General features: G+C 35.3%; 1 protein-coding gene across 1 annotated transcript in view; it reads left to right on the top strand.

The window, feature by feature from the left end:
- The window catches only part of CBL (Cbl proto-oncogene), a 75,272-nt gene that overhangs the window by 29,105 nt on the left and 24,789 nt on the right, over positions 1-21,378 (top strand). The window contains exons 4-10 of the mRNA XM_032472591.1: positions 12,640-12,786; positions 14,624-14,780; positions 15,550-15,671; positions 16,004-16,141; positions 17,434-17,521; positions 17,871-18,002; positions 18,217-18,420. Coding sequence (XP_032328482.1) covers positions 12,640-12,786; positions 14,624-14,780; positions 15,550-15,671; positions 16,004-16,141; positions 17,434-17,521; positions 17,871-18,002; positions 18,217-18,420 — 988 coding nt within the window. The remainder of the gene's footprint in view (positions 1-12,639; positions 12,787-14,623; positions 14,781-15,549; positions 15,672-16,003; positions 16,142-17,433; positions 17,522-17,870; positions 18,003-18,216; positions 18,421-21,378) is intronic.

The raw sequence follows: 21,378 nt of genomic DNA, 5'->3' as shown, positions 1-21,378 counted from the left end.
GATAAGTGAAGTAAAGAGTGAGAGTTTGGGTGGCACCTGTTTACAGGAGTTGCTGAGAACCAGCTGCCTGGTAACCAGAGACTGTGGAGGCCCTTGGGAAGATGTTAGGAGGAGACTCTGGTCCTAGTTAGCTGATTGCCAAGCAATCCAGAAAGAACGAGATGACCAGTCAGGAGTCAAATGCAGTAATCCAGTGGGATTATGGTGCTTTGGACTAAGGTGGTAACTGGACTATGGTGGAAATAAAAAGTAATTGGCTCTGTGAAATAATCATATATATTTTGCATATTAATAGTTTATTCGTTTATTTGCCGAGTAGAATTCTGTTTTATGGTTGTACCACAATTTGTTTATCCATTCACTTGATGTACATTTTAGTTGTCTCCAGTTTCTGGCTATTACAAATACAGCAAATATGAACATTCATGTACAAGCCTTTGTGTGGCCATATATTTTAATTTCTTTGGAGCAAATACTAAGGGTGATATATATATATATCTGTAGATATATATGAACATACATACATACACACATGCTTCACTGGATTCAATTATTGTCAATTATTCAATTGAATGCTTCACTGGATTCTATTTCATAATCATTTAGGATTTTTCAATCTATATTGATAAGTGAAATTAGCATATAATTTTTTTCTCATGATCTTTGGTTATGGAAATAATCAAAATAAGTTCTCTTTCTGTTTTTGTGAACAATTTGTAGAAATAAGAGTTAGCTTTTATGGGGGAATATATAGCAAAACAACTATTGCCATTGTGGTCTAATGTGTGTGCCTGTGCACACATGCAGGCGTTACTGTATATGTGTGAGGGAGGGGAGTGGATTTTGATACCTACTCTAACGGTTTTTGGTTTACCTAGGATTTGGTATAGTCCGTTTCCCCTAAATTTGTAAGTTTAAGAATGGTGCTTGCCATGTAGTAAGCATTTGGTATTTATGGAATGAGTGAATTAGTGAAAATTACTGGAATAGAGTTCATTGTATTCTGTTATTAAATGACCTTTTATATTTTTAGTTGTGTCTCTGATTTTATTATATTTAAAGTTTGTGCCCTCTGAAGATTTTTACTGATTCATCATAAGTGTAAGTTGGTACTCTTACGAAGCTTTTAAATTTCTTGTATTCCAGGCAAGATATATTTGTGATTTTTTCCCTCCATTTATTATTTATTCTTATGCTTTATTTTCTGCATTCATGAATATACCTCTGCCCCTTTGACAATAATTGAAATTTTATCACATGTGTTCTACTTTACTGAACTTAGTAAACACAGTAAATGTTTCCTTTTTCATAGTGCCTTTAATATGTAAGTTCCATGTAAGTTTTCCTGTTGGGAAATATGATAAATGCTGCTAAATGGAACTTAGAACCCCTAACATTCAAGAGTCTGTGAAGAAGAGCTTAGAAACTAAATATGTTTTCATCAAGTCTGTATAAAAGATACTGAGAAACAAAGATTAGATTTCAAAGAGATGGCATTAATTCTGCCTCATGGTAAAAATTAGCATTATTTTCTTATAAGGCTGAATAGAGCTCACTTGGGATATTGATTTCCCAGTGTTCCCAAATACCTTTCATGTGAATTTGTTCTTTTCTTTTTTTTTGTTTGTTTGTTTGTTTGTTTGTTTTGTTTTTAGAAGAGAAGCCTACCACTCTTGTTCTTTTCTGACTCCATCCCATCTACTCCCACAGGGAGAAATTCTGTCTTCAGAATTTAATTTCCTTTTCTTTTTAATTTTTAACAATTTTATTGAGATATAATTGACTTACAGCCTTATGTAAGTTTAAGGTGTGCAACATGTTGATTTGATTAAAAACTCCGTTTCATTTTGATTATCCTGTGTGAGGGAATTAGCAGACAGATCATTTCCAACTGGTGTCAACAATCTTACACAGACATTCACAAATCTGTTTCTCTACTTGCTGCCTCTTTCCCAGGCCTCCTTCTAGACGTGCCGTATTGCTGTCTTTCATACCTCTCACACTCAACATGTCTGAACATTGGCTATATCCTCTTCATGAGCAAACCAACTTCCTCTTCTGAGTTCCCTGAGTTAGTATTTTGTAGTGATGACAAACATGAATTACTGAGATTGAATCCTGGTTTAACTTCTTTCAGCTGAGGTTTTTTTATAAAATGAAGGTGATAGCCGAATCTAAGAGGATTGTGATTGAAAATCAATTAAATAAATATATAAAATGTCTGATCCTTAGTAAACCCTTTAGAAGTATTAGTTTTATTAACGTATAATTTTAAAGACTCTACTGTTGGCTGTTCAGGCTCAGTTTCAGGTTCATCATCTCTCTCCTGCTCAGTCATCTCATCTTCCTGGTCTTACTTCTACAGTGTCTCTAAATCTATCTTATTTTCCTGCCCTTGTTCGGGTTCCCATTGCCTTTCTGCTGCAGTACGATCCTGACTGAGCTTGCTTCTTTTGTCATTTCCTCTCTGTTTCATCTTGCATACCACTGTCATTTGTGGCCTCAAAACAAGTTAGATCTCACTCCCCAGTTCCAAACCCTTAATGACTTCCTGCTGTATTTGTAATATCTCTCAACCTGGTAGTTAGATCTCTACATTTTGAGTCCTGCCTGTGTTTTCCAGTTTTATCATGTGTTACCATGTTCCTACATTCTGGCCATGTCAGTCTATTTGCCAGTCCCTGAACCTTCTCCTGAGCCTTTGCTTTGGTCATTCCCTTGGCCTAGAATCCCTTTCCATCCTATATTTCCCTCCGCTCACTTGAAATTCCATCTGTTCTCTACCATCCAAAAAGCCTCTTAAATTATATTAGTTTTAACTAGTAGTTCTCCCACCCATGCTGTTGTTGACACTTGGTTTTTACTTTACTCTAGCAGTTACCAAAGTCTGCCGAAATGTGAGTCTGCTTTGATAAGTAGTCAGATCCAGGAAGACTTTCTTTCTTGTGTTATCTAATATTGTCTTTATTGTATAGCTTTTTAATAAAACCATGTTAAATTTGGTAAAATACTACTAACTAAATACTAAATACTACCAACTAAATAACTGAAATATGAATGTCAGAGTTGTACAGAGACACAGAATCTTGAACTTAGGAGCATTAGTTTTTGTGGAAAATACATTGAAGAGAATGACAGTGAGGAAGATTTCTCTGGTTTTAATCCCTCCAAACAGTCTAAGATTAAGATAGATACAGAAAATTTCATCTTCTTTCCCAAGTTTTGGGAATAGCAAAGTTTAGTGCTGCTCTATATTTGTTCAGAGAAACCATATATTTAAATGGAAATGGATATCTGATGTGTCATATACTCAGGAGTTAATGATATTTAGAGAGACTTTCTGCATATTTAATTAGATTCTATTAGAGCTTAGTATAATTTGTTTTGTCTGTCTGTGTATCTTTGTACTTTAAAATTTATTTTTTAAGTTCATGGGATGAAACTTCTGAAAGGTGCTTGGTTGTTTTTGTCATTTCTTGGGGCAAGGGTATGAGAAGTTTTGGAGACTTCTGCATTATGATACTGATGTATATTCTTTAAGGAACTGATACAGAGAAACAGTCAGTTCTTAAGGTTAATATTTTAACTGCAGACAAATGCTATACAGTATGCGTAATTTAGATAATTGTCTTTCAGAACTTGGGTTGAGTAAATTCAAAGTTTGTTTTGAAATAGAGAAATCTGATTGTATTCTTGCACTCTTTAAGAAATAATAATGGTAGCACCGTAAGTTAATGTAGCTTAATGAATATTCGCTAAATATTCACAATGATTTTTTTTAGCAACTTTTTTTCCAACCACAAAAAACCAAAGGTATTAAGTTATAAATATTATGACTCTATAGTATGTGCTTTAATGAGAATATATCACATTAATTGTTTAAAAATATTAACTCTAGTATAAGTGATCTGTTTTACATGAGTTAGGAAAGAAGGAATATATCTGTGAAAAAATAAATCTTTTCCAATAGTAACTATACAGTAGGGAAGAATGGCAAACACTGACTGCCTTAACCAGGTAGTAAAGGTTAACATCACCAGTGATGTCATGTGGACTTCGTGTTCCCCCCGGTATGATACAATGAGAAAGGATACTTTGCTTCTGTGGTATTGTTTCCATAAACTCATAACCCCAGTCAAAACATGAGAAAAACATCAGCTAAACACAAATTGAGACACGTTCTATAAAATACCTAACCAGTATTAAGGTCTTAAAGAAACAAGGAAACAGAAAACTATTATTACAGACCAGAGGAGACGAAGGAGATATGCCGAATAAATACAATGTAGTATTCTGGGACAGATAAGGACATTAATGAAAAAAACTGGTGAAACCTGAATAAAGTCTAGGGTTTAGTTAATAGCACTGTGCTGTGATGTTGGTTTCTTGCTTTTGGCAAAGGTAAATATAAGATGGTACTATTAAGGGAAACTGGAAGCAAATGAGGAGTATATGGGAATGCTTTGTATCATCTTTGCAACTTTTCTGTAAATCTAAAATTACCAAATAGAAAGTTTACTCAAAAAATAAGGAGTAGTTTTCAATCCAATTCTATAAATTTATTGAATACCGATTAAGTGCAAAGCCGTGTGCTCACTACTGCAGGGGATAAAGTGTGTAAGACACCTTCGCTGCCCCTGCCCTTAAGGAGTTGTCGTTTAATTAGGGAATAAAACAACTAATATAAAGTAGAACATGATGGAGCCTGGTACAAAGTATGAACAAAAAGTTGTGGGGCATAGGGGTAGGGGTGTCTGAGTTTGAGAGATACTAAGTGAAGATTGAGAATACCTCTTCCCGACCCCCAGCATGTGCACCAAGAAGACAGCATTTGAAATGAATTTTGAATGGGCAGGATTTCAGGAACCATAGTTGTTGGAAAGGAAATGTGTATCATACCAACAGGCCTGGGCTCTTGAATCAGACAGACCTGCTCTGCCACTTACTGGCTCTATGACCTTGGGCAAGCTATTTGATGTCCCTAAGTGACATCCTTGTAAGATAGGATTAGTACTTTCTATTTCAAAGCATTGTTATGAGAATTAAATGAGGTACGCATGTAGTTTAGCAAAGTACCTGATATATAGTAAGCTCTTAATGTTAACTGTTAGAGGAGAAAGACATATGTTATTGATATAACATCACCAAAGACCTGGGGCCTGGAAAGTGTAGAATGTTTTGGGAAATACTGAGTAGTGTATATTTAGAAAGATGAATCAGGACCGTATTGTGAGAGCTTTCATTTATAAGCTGAGCAACTTGAACTTTTTTTGGTAGTTATTGGGAAGTCATTGAGGATTTTTGTGTAGGGGGATTAAGGAGATTGAGTCTATCTTTTAAGACTAATTTGAAAGAAATATGAGGAACTCGGAGATTCTCATGTGGGCTGCTGTCTTCCCTTTTACCTGGTGGATTAGATTAGTGTTTCTTTAGCTTTATAATTCTATGTAACAACTGAAAATGCTCTAAATGATGATGTTGCAATCTGTTACTTTAACCTTGGGGTCTTAGAAGCAGCACCATGAGTATAGTATCAAATACACTTCATGTGTGTTTAGTAAAAAAGGTCATTGATATTTTTAGATGTTTTGGCTTAAAACTTTTTAAATAGGTGATGTTTTTTGCTTTGCACCCCCCCCCATTTTTTTTTAAAGCAGCTTTAGCAGATAAGAATTAAACAGTACTTCACTGACTTCCTGTGAAGCTTTTTGAAAGAAGTTGAGTTGTATCTATTTTTAAAGCTTTTTACTGTGAGCAGAGGATACTGCTCTTGAGTTATAAATGTCATCTCAGTATGTTCTCACTCAGCATTGTTTGGATGACTCTAGTGTTTGCATATAAGGTTCTGGAGTTAATGAATAGAAAAAGCAGCACAGGTTATCACAGAAATGGTACCGGTAAATGAAATACTTAGAAGCAATGATCCCTTCACCACTGAGCAGTGCAATTATTTATCATCGTCTATGTAGGTTTTATAGCCCATACCACGGCTGAATGGCAGAGTGGGTTATATTGTGATCTCATTTGGGAAATATTTTACAGGTCTAGAAGCGTATTGTATAATGTTGTGAAGTTTGTTCATCAATCAGTGTATTAAAAGTGTTAATCATTTTGAAATTTACCCACTGGGAAGTACAGGATCATTGAGTCCCATGAATGTTATTAAAATAGATGACTGGGGTTCCCCTAAATATTTTATTATTTATAATTAAAAACATACAATGTTTGTTATACAGAAAAATTGAAAAAATTTTATAATAATCATATACCTATCACCTAGATTCTTCATTTAACTAAATTATTGTTTTTAAAAGGAATGTCCCACTTTCTTCTCTTTTTGAAAGTCAAAGAAACTTCTTTGAGTCTTTGAACCATTTTCACAAATGACAATATTTTCATATAGCTGAGATGATTTTTGATGTTTGCATGGTATTTTTTCAGAAATTATAAAATTCTTTGGGTAAAATAATTCACTACACATTCTGGAATTTAGCAATTCCCTAGTGTTAGAGTAGATAACAGTATTTTAGTTTATCCCTTATATTGTTCATACAATTAACCTTTCATTCAAATTCCACAAGATACAGGTTCACTTGAATTCTTTGCAGGCAGAAGTAAAATATGCTCTTTAAAATTATTATTTCTTGACATTATAATTTCTAGTCCTATAAGGATGAGCACTAGCTTTCTTTCTCTCATGTCTTTTTTCCTTCAATCCTATTATAAAATTAAATTGCTGCAGTTAAGGTTTCTTTTCCAGTTTCAAATCAGTGGTATAGCATAAATTTATACATTTTTATAAATGAAAGGATACCTTTAAGAGAAATTGGTTCCAGATTCCTTATGTTACATCTGAGTTAATGGAGGCCCAGAGAGGTTAAATAACTGTCACAGGACACAAAAAATTAATGGGAGATCAGGAAATACATTTTAGATTTCTAGTCATCTTGACTATTATCAAATATATTTTTAGGTACCCTTTGTAGAAAGAGTAAACAGAGCATGCTTGACAGTTATAGGATTTATCTCTGACTTTCAAAATGGAGTTTCAAAAAAAAAAGTAACCTTAAGTGAGAATATCTTTATAAATATGTTTTGTAAGTCATTATTTTATTTTTTTCTAGAAGATCTCAATCTTTTAATTTTTGCTTCTCAGCTTTTTTTCTTCTTGAAACTTTTTTTTTTTTTTTTTTTTTTTTTACTTCTAAGGGATGGAGTATTCTCATTAAAACAAAAAGGAGCAAAAGAGTGGTACTACTCTCTGTACTTGTCTCAAACATTAATGAATACATTTGAATATAGAGGGTTAATGTATCTCGCCATAATGTGTTTTTTTTCCATTTCCTCTTTTTCTGCAAAGTACTTTGTGGCCAAGAGTTACAAGACAGCTTGTTTTTCAGTATTTTGTGTAGTAAGAAATGTACTGGTTGGCATTTGAGGAGCTATCTATCTCATATTCATATAAAGGCTACTTATCAACACTGTCTTGCTTGATCTGAAGAAATGGAGATTTTTGGTTTCTATCAGGTTGTATTTACCTTTCTACTTTTGAAAGGAGCTATAATTGCTCTGTTGATTATTAATATACCTTATTATTGGTGACATAAAAATTTTAATCCTTTATTACCTGAAATTATACACAAAAATATATATCATTACTTTAGGCCTGAGGTACAAAGGTACATTGGCTTTTAGAGTAGGACCTGAGGTAGGGGGAACAGAACTCACATCAGTCTTGAACCTTTTGAAAAAAGGACACTGCATACTGAATTAGTGTGTGAGTATGAGGAAGTTGTGAGAGGACGAGAAGGCTGGAAGCTATATAGATGTAGACGGTTAGAGTTAAGAGTGATAAGAATGACCTCCTTCAAATACTGAGTTAAAGTATTGCTACCACTCAAAGTTAAGAAAGAAGAGTTTTGTCTTCAAGGCATTTGTGAAAAAATTGAACAGTTGTGTTCCTTTGTGGATCTTTGGAGAAATGTTAGAGTGTATTGTATGAATCGAAGTAACTCCTGACAGAATTTTGAGAAGTATTGCTTAGCTTGTAATAAGCCCAAATACCCATTATACCTCATTGTTCTAAGTTTACATGTTTAGACAGATTCTCCTGATTAAATTCTGCCCTATACTCTGGGACATTGAACCATAAGCCTGAGGCCTTAAAATGTTATTGAACAAAATTTCAACTCAGACCAGCTACAAAATGTTCTGACCCATGGGCTTTTATAGATTCTTTATTTCCTTTTAAGAAGTGTGATGCTTACGATGCACATCTCTGGTGGTTTTAAGAAATGTAAGCTGGCTTTTTTGGGGGATGCATCCTTGAGTAGGAAAGTATCTTAAATTGATTTTCAGTAACTATTTCAGTCAGCACTTTGAACTGCTCTTAGGCACCTAGTGCCATTACATCCTTGTGGTCAATAACTTTCCCCTTTCTGCGGCTTTCTTCACAAATTAAAAAAGCTTTTGCCCATTATTATTTTGGTATGTATATTTTATCTCTGATCCAGCATAATGCTGGATAACTGGTAGATTCTCAGTGGAAAATTATTTGAAGAATCAAAGATGCCAATGTGGCTCATCTTCCAAAGACTCACTTCCTGTCTTCACTTCAGAACTGGCTTAAAATCAGCACTCACCAGTCCCTAAGACCATCTTCTCTAAAACAGCAACCTTACATGACTCTCTTCTCGTACCCAGGTTTGTTTTTCTTCAAAGCACTTTTCTCCCCATACCTGATACTCCTGCCATGGGAATGTCAATGCTGTAAATCCAGGACTTGTGTTTCGTTCATTGTTGTATTCGTCCCTAGTGCCTAGCAAATAGTAGGCACTCAGATGTTCTTCTGGAGGTATAATAAAGGTTAGAAATTATGCCGCGTGCCCAAAGGGATATAAATATACATCCGAAATGGATTTAGCCCTTGTTTACACAGGTAACTGTAGTACAAGATGGATTCAGACGACATAGGAGAACTGCACTGAAAATGTTCGGGGTATTTTATTGCTTCCAGCTGGCTTCTTAGGAAATGACATTTAAGCTGGATCTTTTTTCAAACTAAGGAACAAATAAGCAGTGGCTTAGAAGTGGGAAAGTGAATAAGGAGAATATGTATAAGAAAAAGTGAAGTATTCAGTTTGGCTAGAATATTACTAGTGAAGAACTAAGAAATTAGTTATAAAGGTAGGTTAGATCCAGGTAGTGGAAAGTATAAAAATCAAAGCTGAATTTGGATTTGGTCCCACTGGTATTGTGGGAATTGCTTTTTCCCCCCTCCTTAACAGGGCATACATGGTATGATTGAAGGTGCATAGGAGGAGACAGAAACCTCAATTTGAATTATGGAGTAAGTAGGTGCAGGTAGCAAAGAGTATATTAGAGTAATAATATAAATTCAAAGGTAGGATTAACAGTACATGGTCAGCAAATTGATGTCACATATGGAGAACAAAGCAAATGGAAGTTAAGATGACTGACTCTAGGGTTTTGAACTTGTAGGAAGATGGTGTTGTCATTAAATGCAGAAAATAGAGAACATGAAGAAAGAGCAGGTTTGAGAAGGGAGGTGAGCTTTGTTCTGAACATACTGCTTTAAGGTTCTAGCATTTGAATAGAGAAATGTAGTAGGCAGTTGGAAAGCTACCAAGGCCGAAGATTTGGGAATCTTCTGCAAAGTAGTTTTTGAAGCCTTGAGATGGCACAGGGAGAGTCAGGAGAGTACATGGAGAAAGAAAAGAAAATAGTGGAGAGTAAATTCTTGGGAAATAGCCGTATTAAGAGAACAGAAAGAAAAGCCAAAAGGGAAATAAAAAGCAAGTAGGAGAACCAAGGGAGGACAATATTGGAGAAACCAGAGAAAGACATTTTCAGGAAAAAAGAAGATACAAACTGTTTCTTCCAAAAAGAGCTCTGTCATAATCTTGGGAGTGTGATTATGTATGTTTCTATCATATCATACATTGTTCTGCTATACTGTTTAGCACAATTCTTTACATATAGTAGGTTCTCAACAACCCAGCATATCTTAAGGGAATCGTGGACTCTCTCCTTCCTATCTTTAAGGATTAACATTTGGCAAAATGTTATGTGACTACTGAGGTTTAGTCCACTGTGCAGTTTGGTGTCCTGGGGAAGACTTGAAATTAAAATCATTGGGAATGATTTGTGCTTTGCAGATTTTCTGTTGTGTTATCTATGATATATATATAGTCCTTTTCTTTCTCTCTTTCTCTCTCTCTTTCTCTCTCTCTTTCTCTCTCTCTTTCTCTCTCTCTTTCTCTCTCTCTTTCTTTCTTTCTTTCTTTCTCTTTCTTTTTCTTTTTCTTTCTTTCTTTCTATGGCTGCTTGAAGTTTATTTTCTACTTGGTGCAAGGCTTATGGTGCAAGGGTTATGAGGTGTCAGGAAGGCTCTAGTGTGGCTTGGGTAGTGAAGAGTGGGGTTCTCAACTTCCTTTTTGGTGTTTTGCTGTTTTTTTTATTAACCCAACTGTTTCTGCTCACTATAGCCTGCTTAGTCTCAGGGAGGGGAGGGAAGAGGGGTGGATCTTACTAGCCTTGGAAGGAAGCCTGGCAGCTGGTGGCGGCCACTCAGGACCGGGGACCTAGAGTTGGTGTTGCCAAGGCTAGCTGCCAGCCTGCTACTTCCACATGGCTTCCCGAGCCAGGTCCCAGGTGATTGTGCCGGTGGAGGTCTGGGGCGATTCCCAGTGCTCTGGGGACTCCAACACTGTGGCCATGAATAGGAGAGTGGACTTCCCGAAAAAGAAGCTAGCTCACCATGTCCTGGGGTGGCTTTGGGGAGACCAGGTGGTGGGGATGTCTTCCCCAGATGGCTCCACGCTCCCTCAGGAGCTGTTACTGGAAGTGGAGCCCAGGTGGCACCAGTAGTGGTCACGGGTGGCCCTGAGCGAGCTGCTGAAGGGGGTGGTTGCCATGCTTTTGCTTGTGGGCTGGTGGAAACCTGGGCGGCGACCCTTTGCAGGCCTTGGCACACGATCACAGGTGGCAGGGATGGGAATGCTAGGCCATGGAGCCCTTTTGCAGAAGTGACCGTGAGCGACCGCTCCACAACCCAGATGTGCCCTGTGATATATTCTTGATAGTTACTAATTTTGTTTCCTCTTTGATAAAGGATTTAGTAAAAATCCTGACCAGCAGTAATTGAAGGATCTCAAAGTACAGGGAAGAAAATGGTTATTGGAGTTTAGAGATTGAATAAGTGCTTGTATTTTTATCTTACACTTGAGCTGTTTAGCGTATGAATTATTTTAGATTGTTTTCAAAGAATATTAATTTTATCATTGTAGGTGCTTTCAGAAAACAAGTAGAAAACTGTAAAGAGAATAACTTGATGCAAGTGTGAGAAGACAAATATCAAAAAATTGAGGCTGATTTGTTGAAAAGCTGATGAGAAAACTTTCAGGAGTGTTTTGCACAAAAGTTAGGGCTGCAGAGACTTTGTGCAGCATTTTTCTAGGAAAGACAAAGATGAGACTAATGGTGATCCTCCAGGATAGCATATAAAAAGAAAAATATATCTGTGTTAAAGAGAATTTTTAGGCAATAAAATTGATCATGAACTGACTTGAAAATTTATAGTTCACTTGTATGACAAGAATACATAAATACAGGGGGGAGGGTATGACTCAGTGGTAGAGCACATGCTTAGCATGCATGAGGTCCTGGGTTCAATCCCCAGTACCTCCAATAAAAACAAGTAAAAAATAAACCTAATTCCCCTTCCCCCTCCAAACCCCCAAAACCAAAACAAATAAAAACAATGTTTAAAAAAAAGAATACATAAATACAAATTATTGAGGCAAGGGAAAATAAGCAAGTGTAATAGTGGCTGGTTTGGTGTATAGCAGTATGTAAGGCATCAGTATCTTGTTCTGTGTGACAGTACCATTAAAGATAACAGATAATCTGGTTGCAGTACACGCTTAAAAGTAGTGTGTTAAATTGGTACCTGATAATCATATCCATTAAACAAAGGTTATTAGAATAAAGTTAACTAATTATTATAAACATAGTATCGTATGCACTTTTTTACATGGTTTGGATGTTTGCCTTTCATTTTTGGTAAAGGAAGAGAAGTTGTTTTAAGTTACTTAAAGAGTTTGAAAACTTAACCTGTTTAAGATCTGATTTAGTGAAAATATTTGTTAGGTCTGGATATTTAAATACTCCTTTTTATTGAGGATTTAAATTTGTTTTTAATTTGAGTACATTACATGATAATTTAAAAATCCAGATTAGTTTAGGCAAAGCAGGAAATATTTTGTTTTTCTAACATTTTTGTGACTGACTGGTTATAACACTGTACAAGTTCTTGCACTTACTTATTTGTTGAGTCCTCTTATCTGTCACCCTAAAAAAGAAACTTATTCATATTAGTTTATGCTCAGTTATTAGAACTGATTGATTTAAGATTAAAAGTCTGGGAATAGATTACCATTTCTTTTTTTTTCTTATTTACCATGTAACATCTTTTTGAATGAAGGGAACAGAGTGGATCTAGTGAATGCAGCAATCTTTCTTCCATTATAATTACACACCTGATATGGTGAATTCAGCACTTTTAAAATAAAAATAATTTTGTGTTCATTTAATCATTGCACTTCTGATCATTTGCAGGCGAAACCTAACCAAACTGTCCCTGATCTTCAGCCACATGCTGGCAGAGCTAAAAGGAATCTTTCCAGGTGGACTCTTTCAAGGAGACACGTTTCGGATTACTAAAGCTGATGCTGCAGAATTTTGGAGAAAAGCTTTTGGGGAAAAGTAAGTCTCAAAATAATGAATTCGAACTATGAAGTACTGAAACATGTTATGGGTATTTGTTTAGTTTTTACTGATGAAATATTTAAAACATGGGAAAACAGAAAAAGTAATGAATATGTGTGTACTTATTTCCTGACTTTGGTAAATATTAATATTTTTTTGCTCTGATCATTTTTTTCCCAAAGAAATAGACCTTTGAAATTCATGCTCTGTGACTGAATACTCTATCCTCATCTATTATGCTGATAATGGACATTTACATTAAAAATTACTTGCTCACAAACAGTGCTGCAGTTAAGAAAATTGTATTTGTCTTCATATGCAAGAGTTTCTCGATAGTTACATATCTAGGAGTGGAATTGTTAAGTTAGGGGATTTTACATCTTCCGCTTTGACAAATACTGCCTAATTGCTTTCCAAAGTGGTAGTACCAGCTTATATTCCTATAGGTAGAGTACATGACTTCTAATAGTTCTGCAGTTTAGCTAATACTGGTACTATGAATTGGTATCATATTTTGCTTTATATTCCTGATGACAAGGGAGCTTAAGCAGCTTTTCACATTCATGACCAAGCACGATTCCTATTGACTTGCCTGTTCCTATTCTTGACTTGTCTGTTTTCCTATTCAGTTGTCTTTTTCCTGTTGTAAGATACTAATTCTTTAACTACTTAACATTGCAGATATCTTCTCCTAGCCTATGGTTTATCTTTCTACTTTGTTATATTGTCTTTTTGATATCCAGAAGTTTTAAATTATATAGACAGGTGTATGAGTCAAGCTTATGTTTTTAAGTATTAATATAAATGTTTTTAAATATCCTCTGAAGTTTTGGATCAAAGACCTGAAAAAGTAGAAAGGAATAAGATTTTTCAGTTGAATATACCGATCCTAATGTGAGTCTCTTAAATGCTTTCTTTTCTTTTCTTTCATTTCCTTTTCTTTTCTTTATTTTTTTGTTTCTTAATTGAAATGTAATTGATGTACACTATTAAGTTAGTTTACTACATATTAATTGTACACTTACTACATATTAATTTTACATTTGTTGAATGCTTTATTTAAAAAAATCATGTTTAAACATTAGATCCAGAATAATTAGTGATTTTTTAAAACTTAGTTGAAGAGGATGGGAATGAGTTTAACTTTGTTCCTTTAACTTAATAACTACATTAGAAAAGAGTTCAAAATGCCACTTGATCTCTTATTTTCAGGCAAGTAAATACATAAATACATAATCTTTTCAAAAGCAATGAGATTTTATTTTTTTAAAGCTCTCGAGAAATAGAAATCCTGTAATAGTACTTCCTGCTAGCCATATCTGGGGTTTCATCATTCTTATGTTAAATAATTTCTTTCTCATCTCTATCAGGACTCTGTTCTTCCCGTACCTTAAGCCTGTTTTCCTCCAGTCTAGTCCTTGATAGTGTGAGTTCCTCAGAAGAACACAGAGTATTTTATGTGCTTTTAAAAGTTAAACACAAGCTTTCAGTTAGTGAAATCTGGCCACTGGTTCATCTGTTATACAGAAGGATAATCTCATCTCTTCCATGCTTCTCTGACAGAATAGATGAGAAAGGGAATTAATTTGTGGCTTTCTGCCAAGGAAAAGTAGAAGTAGGTGTTTGTGTTATTGATTTACTCATTAGAAAGTTAAGAAATACATCATTTACTCACTTTTTGTTCTCAATCCAAAATATAGTTCAACTTCTTTAATAAAGTTGAAATTGATACTGAGAGCTTAATGGGACTCTCTTTTCTGTGAATATAGCAGTGCTTGGAGTTTTCTGTTATCTCACTCTGTGCCATCTCTCCCACCCCCCAAACCCATCCCAGGACAATAGTCCCTTGGAAGAGCTTCAGACAGGCCCTTCATGAAGTGCATCCCATCAGTTCTGGGCTGGAAGCCATGGCTCTGAAATCCACTATTGATCTGACCTGCAATGATTATATTTCAGTTTTTGAATTCGACATCTTTACACGGCTCTTTCAGGTAGGATACTAAAATGTTGGCTAAACTAGTTATTGCTACTTTTCTGAAGACAAAGCTTTTTAAAAAATAACATTTGGGATTTTGCCTGTTACAAGAGTATTTTTATTCAATCTGGAAACTATAGCCCCAAAAAAGGTTAAAACTACTCTGTATTTTTTATGTATTTGTAAAAATAATAACTATACAGTCAGCTTTCTTCCCTTCACATTTATAATCTCTTTGTTATTAAATATTCTTCTTTGCATCATTTTAGTAGTTATAGAATATCCTAAAAATGGGTATATTTAATCAGTTCTGTGTGTGTTTCCAATTTTCTCTCCTGTTGATTGAAATTCTTAACTGTTAATATTGAGATGTATTGATGCTTCACAAAGAACTGATTTCTTTCTTTTTCTAAAAATAATGTGTGTATATGCCGTCTTGCACAAACCTTTATTTGGAACTTCTTACACATGTAGGCCGTGCTCTGTTTCTCTGTTTTTGTTTGTTGTTGTTTAACCTCCCTACTGCTTAAAAATTTCCTGAATTTCACTCTGTATAGTTAAGTATCTCCCTATAAGCATATGTTATTTTCTTCTTAGCTTTTCAAAATTCTTTTTTTCCCCAAACCTGTTTGTCTTCCCTTAAAGTGACAATAGAATTGAAGGCTTTTAACAGAAAATAGAGAATTTATAATTGAGAACTGAGGTTGCTTTTTTTGTTTTTCATTGCTCTGAGCCTGGTTGTATGTCTTGAGTCCAGTGATCTGATTGACCTCTTGTTTCCTTAGCCCTGGTCATCTTTGCTCAGGAACTGGAACAGTCTTGCTGTAACTCATCCTGGTTACATGGCTTTCCTGACATATGATGAAGTGAAAGCTCGGCTCCAGAAATTCATTCACAAACCTGGCAGGTCAGTGCCATGAAGCAGAGGTTTATTCAGCTGAATTTTATTCTCCTGTGACCTTTGCTGGAAGAGGAAACATGATCTTTTATTAGTTCCCCAGTGGCCACGTTTCTTCAGTAGGATTGATGTCTGTTTACCAGAGGAATTGACTTATTCAGATCCTATGATTTGATAAATGCTTTCAAGCCACTTAAGGATTGGGCTTATATGTCTTTTGCTTTTGGTCTGGAGTCATTGAAGAATCTATTATTGACAGTCCCTTTGATTTTTGTCTCTGTCTTGCCTTCCTCCCTAATATGAGCATATACGTTAAAGATTGTGTTTCTCTCTGTTCTCAGTTACATTTTCCGGCTGAGCTGTACTCGTCTGGGTCAGTGGGCTATTGGTTACGTCACTGCTGATGGGAACATTCTCCAGACAATCCCTCACAATAAACCTCTTTTCCAAGCACTGATTGATGGCTTCAGGGAAGGCTTGTGAGTACCTACTGTTTACCATTTGCTAGAGTCTAGGAACTTAAGGGCTATAAGGCTTCATCATTAATGACTTTATTCCAGGTTTCTTCTGCAGATTAAAATTCAGGAAATATATTAACACGTTACATTGTCTGGACCTTCAGGTTCTGTAGGACTTTTGTTTTTATTTAAAAGGCATTCCTTGAGTGAAACTATTTTTCTCTGCTGCTTGGGTTGTTATCATTAGTAAATTTTACCTTTCTTTTTTTTTTTTTCCCCAAATGTTAACTTATTTTCAACTCTATGATTAGATTTTTAAATATACCAATTAGCAGAACATGTTACCAGCTATTTAACTGGCCAACATTAGAATGATTAGATGTTCCCAATGGTAGCAGGCTCAGTGGCCTTCATCTACCTTCATCCTAACTTTGTTTTAGTTCAGCATTTCTTCAGGTTTTGGGGTTTTGTAATCTATGCTGATATTTATGACTAAGTTCCTATTTATTCCAGATTTGCTATTCCTTTGGGAATTCAAATTGATTATCAGTTGGTAAGCACTAAAAGTACTAACAGTGGACCAGATATCAGAAAACTACTTGTGTTTTAAAGTGATTAGCAAAATTCCATTACGCATCATGTTCTACAGTAACACTGGAGCTGAGAGGGGCTCTTCCCCAAATGTCAGAGCTGTTTGATGCTAGAAGCTTCCTCCTGGTAGTTGATCTTGGTGGCTTTGCTTCTTGCTACATTTCTTTTAAATTGGTGTCTTTCAGTGTTAAATCTGTAAGCAAGGGTATTTCAGGTCTTTGATCAAAAGCAAATGCTGTTTAAATTAAGAATTTATACTTTGGGGCCATCCACAGGTTAAAATAAGGATTGGTAAACTGTGGCCCACAGACTAGCTATTTTGGTACAGTCTGTATCTAAGATAGTTTTTCCTGTTTAAAGTGTCATTTAAAAAACAACCAAAGAAAAGTATGTGACACAGACTTAACATGACTTGCAAAGCCTAAAATATGTACTATCTGTCCCTTTACAGAAAAAGTTTGTCAACCCCTTGATTAAAAAATAGAACCTGTGGCATTATACCCTGGAGAAAGAATGTCACTGTTTGAAGAGTATCTTCTTGGCACTGATCTGTGTCATTTATTGTTTTTTGAAGTACTAGTAAAATTTATCTTTATACTTATGCAAAATTGCCCTTTTAGAATAAGAGAATTCCTAGATAATATTTGTCTGTTATTAGCAAACAGTGATAAATTGGCTTCAGTAAAACCCCAAGACTGGGTACTCTTTTTTTTTTTTTATAGCTATTTGTTTCCTGATGGACGAAATCAGAATCCTGACCTGACAGGCTTATGTGAACCAACTCCCCAAGACCACATCAAAGTGACCCAGGTAAGTTTTGTTTTATGTTATAACCATATCACTAGTGGCAAGCTTTTGTATATTACTCTATAGAACTGATGGTAGAATTATATTAGGTGATTGGAACACTTAAACTATTGACTAGATTAGTAAATTTACATGTGTGTGGTTTCTTTTTAAACCATACAGCTTGAAATAGGACCAAGACTAGTTGCTTTCTGTTTTAAATGACTACTGTTGTGACACTTTTCTGCAAGCAAAATTAGTACTAAAAGTAACCGTCTTCAATCTTCCTATTTTTAGCATTTATGGTTGTAGTCGTTTATTCATTCAACAAATATCTACAATAGACTGAATAATCTCTTCTTTTTAATCAAAGGAACAATATGAATTATACTGTGAGATGGGCTCCACATTCCAACTGTGTAAAATATGTGCTGAAAATGATAAAGATGTAAAGATCGAGCCCTGCGGACACCTCATGTGCACATCCTGTCTGACATCCTGGCAGGTATGGATCCAAACCATGCTTTTTCTCAGCTGAGTAATCACAGTGAAGAATTGGGGATTATATATCCTTTACAGATTAAAGGGTGGCTTGGTTTATGGGGATAGGTTCTAAACTTTTGATTTCTTTTTTCATCTCTAGGAAATGTATTTTTAGTGGACGAGTATTTTAGGTACTTTCAGATGTGTCTGTTACCATCTCCTGTTTCCTTTTGCAGGAATCAGAAGGCCAGGGCTGTCCTTTCTGCCGATGTGAAATTAAAGGTACTGAGCCCATTGTGGTTGATCCCTTTGATCCTAGAGGAAGTGGCAGCCTGTTGAGGCAAGGAGCAGAGGGAGCTCCCTCCCCAAATTATGACGATGATGACGATGAACGAGCTGATGATTCTCTCTTCATGATGAAGGAGTTGGCCGGCGCCAAGGTAAGTCTCCAGTTTAAGAATTGGCAGAATCCATTATTAATTGTGTCCTAAAGCAATAGAGTCCTTAATGACATCCAAACTACAAGGACTGATAATAGCGAATATTTATTGAACATTTACTGTGTAAGAGAGAGCCATGCTAAGTACTTTACTTATTTTAACTCATATAATCCTATACTCATACATACTCATAAAACCCCATGAATAGATACTATCTTTATCCTCATTTAGCAGATGAAGAAACCAAGGCACAGTGAGGTTAAGGAATTTGCTGAAGATCACACAGCTAATAAATTGAACCAGAATCTGTGACTAGGCATCCAGCTTCAAGGCCCATGGTATTACTGTCTATATCTTAGAACTGAGCTCTACTCAGGTAGCTTTGGAGAAAATGAGGGGAGAATAAAAGAATTGGACCCTGTTTTGGTACTGTGACTAGAAATATATTCTTCTTGTCTTTTTTTCTAATGGAGTCTTGGCATTGGAAAGTTTAGTTTGGGCAGGAGAATTGAGGTACTGTTAACAATCAAATAAATGGCAACGGAAGTGACTGGAGGGTGATAGGAAGTTCCATATAGAAACTAAAACTAGAAAGGCCCTAGTAAAGATAGAATGATAAAGGCTAAGAAAGAAAGGACATGATCAGATTCCGTTATATCAGTGTAAAATAGGGATTTATTCACTGATTAGAAGTAAGGCAGTCATTGGGGTTTTAATAAATGTAGGGCAAACAAAGATTCTAATATGCTGTCAGTTCTCTTGTTTAGACTGTTATAACTTCATGGGATGCATTTTTTGGTACAAAAAGAAGCTTTCTTTTGTATCAGCACTACACATGTCTGGCACATAGTAGGTGCTCAATAAATAATGAAAGGATGGATTTTTATCTCTTAAATGATTGTATCTCCTCCTCTCTGTACTCAATGCCACTGCTTTATTTCCGGTTCTCATAATCATCTTTTCTCCCTGCTAGCGGAGTCATTGATCTGCAATACACACCTGACCTCCTCATCCCTTTGCCTCACACTCTTTAATGACTTCTCAAAACTTAGTGGGTTTAATGAGTCCATTCTCCTTTCTAGGCACTTTGCCCTGATAATCCTTTCCACTTTGTATTTTGTGATCCAGCAAGGCTGTACCACTAAAAATTTCTTCATGCTTTTGTCCTGACAGTTTCTATGTAATTTAGCTCAGTTCGCAGTTCTTAGGAAACCTTTCCAGACTATACCCTGCTTCCCCCACTGTCAACTCACATGTATTTACACACATACAATCTAGATCTGGGCAGGTATTTCTCGGACTCTATGAATATGTCTGCCGTAGAACTTACCACTTTGTAATATTTTATTTAAAGTATTTCTTATTATATTGTAAGTTCCTAGAAGGCAAGAGCCATGTCTCATTTGTGTTAGCTGCTCAAAATTGAGCATATAGTAATTTCTTTGGATGTTTGGGAATTGAAAACGCTTCAAAGCAGGAATTGATAAATTTATCTATGCTGTATCAGTAATGGATAGTTGAGGAAACCTGGACTATTTGAGCAGTATATTCTTGTGTTTTTTGAAGTTGGCAGTAGTCTTGGCCCCTTATAACAGGTTCTTTGGTTTCATTTTAAGAGATTCATTTGACCTCTAAAGCAGTTTTATGTTCTTACATAGATTGCTGGCTGTTTATTCATGAAAATTTACTGCTAACTCCTGGAGTGTTAAGGACGCTGAATAGTAAGATAAAGAAGTGATCATTCGTATATGTATTTGTTTGAAATTAAAATACCCTTTTTTCTTCATGAAATTTTATACATGGGTAGTACTCACTGTGAAGAAACAGACACAGTCAGCGTCACTGTGGGTGAAGATTAGTTCCATCTTTTTGGAGGATATTTGACATCTATCAAAATGTATATGATATTTACAGTTTGAATTAACAATTCCATTTCTAGGAATTAATCCTAAAGAAATACTCAGACAAGTACACAAAGATATAGATACTGTATTCTTACAGCATTATTTGTAATAATGAAAAGTGTCCATCAGTAAGAAATCGTACATCCACGTGTTAGTATTCTGTTGTTGCCATAACAAATCACGATCGTCCCTCAGTTTTCACAGGGATTGGGTCCAGCAGTCTGCAGATACCAAAATCCATTTTTTAGCTGAATGGTAGGTTCTGCAGGGATGTTTCATCTTATTATCCTTTGTACCTTATAGTTCATTATCTACTTTGTATGACTGAAATACTTGAGTAAAATTATCTAACTTTTTTGGATGGACTTTAAAATTAGTTCCCAATTTTTTTGTCCTAAAGTCACTCCCAAAATATCTGAGGCTATGAGAGTGCCTGTTTTGCCACATCTTAGTAGCTGTTGTTTATTGTTTTGTTGCTGTTTGTTTTATTTTGATTTGTTTTTAAAATAGTGAATCTACTTTTTCAAAAATTCATGTGATAAATGCTCATAGACTTTTTTCTTAAGTGTAAAAGAATTGCTAAAAACCTTATAGAAATGTCACTTCCCTGCCTCCAACTCCTCTCTCTGTCCCATCAGATTTTTCAGTTCTTAAAACTGTTTCTTAACCATATGCTCTACTACTGTCCCTTAATTCTGCAATATTACTTACCTGTTTACTTCTGGTATTATAGAGAAGGGTTTAAATCTCTTATCTCCCTCTTTTCTATTCCATATCTTCTGGCTATAGTTAATTTGAATGTTTTTTTGGCTAAATCTCTATTCAGTTTTTAAGTGATTTTGCTCTCTACTGTGTCAAGTAATATACTATAATTACCTTTGCCTTCTTATACAATCTTCTGCTTTTCTGAGATAATTGATGTTTTTATTTTCTTAGTTTTCAGTTTGTACCTGTCACTACCAAGTCTTACCATGCTATCAGATATCCTCTCAATATAATTTTCTATGAGGTAAATTCTACTAACCCATTAATCTAGTGAATAGTATATAATATA

The sequence above is a fragment of the Camelus ferus genome, chromosome 33, assembly GCF_009834535.1.
Source record: "Camelus ferus isolate YT-003-E chromosome 33, BCGSAC_Cfer_1.0, whole genome shotgun sequence".
NCBI classification, from domain to species: Eukaryota; Metazoa; Chordata; class Mammalia; order Artiodactyla; family Camelidae; genus Camelus; species Camelus ferus.
This window is presented reverse-complemented; position numbering and strand designations above follow the sequence as displayed.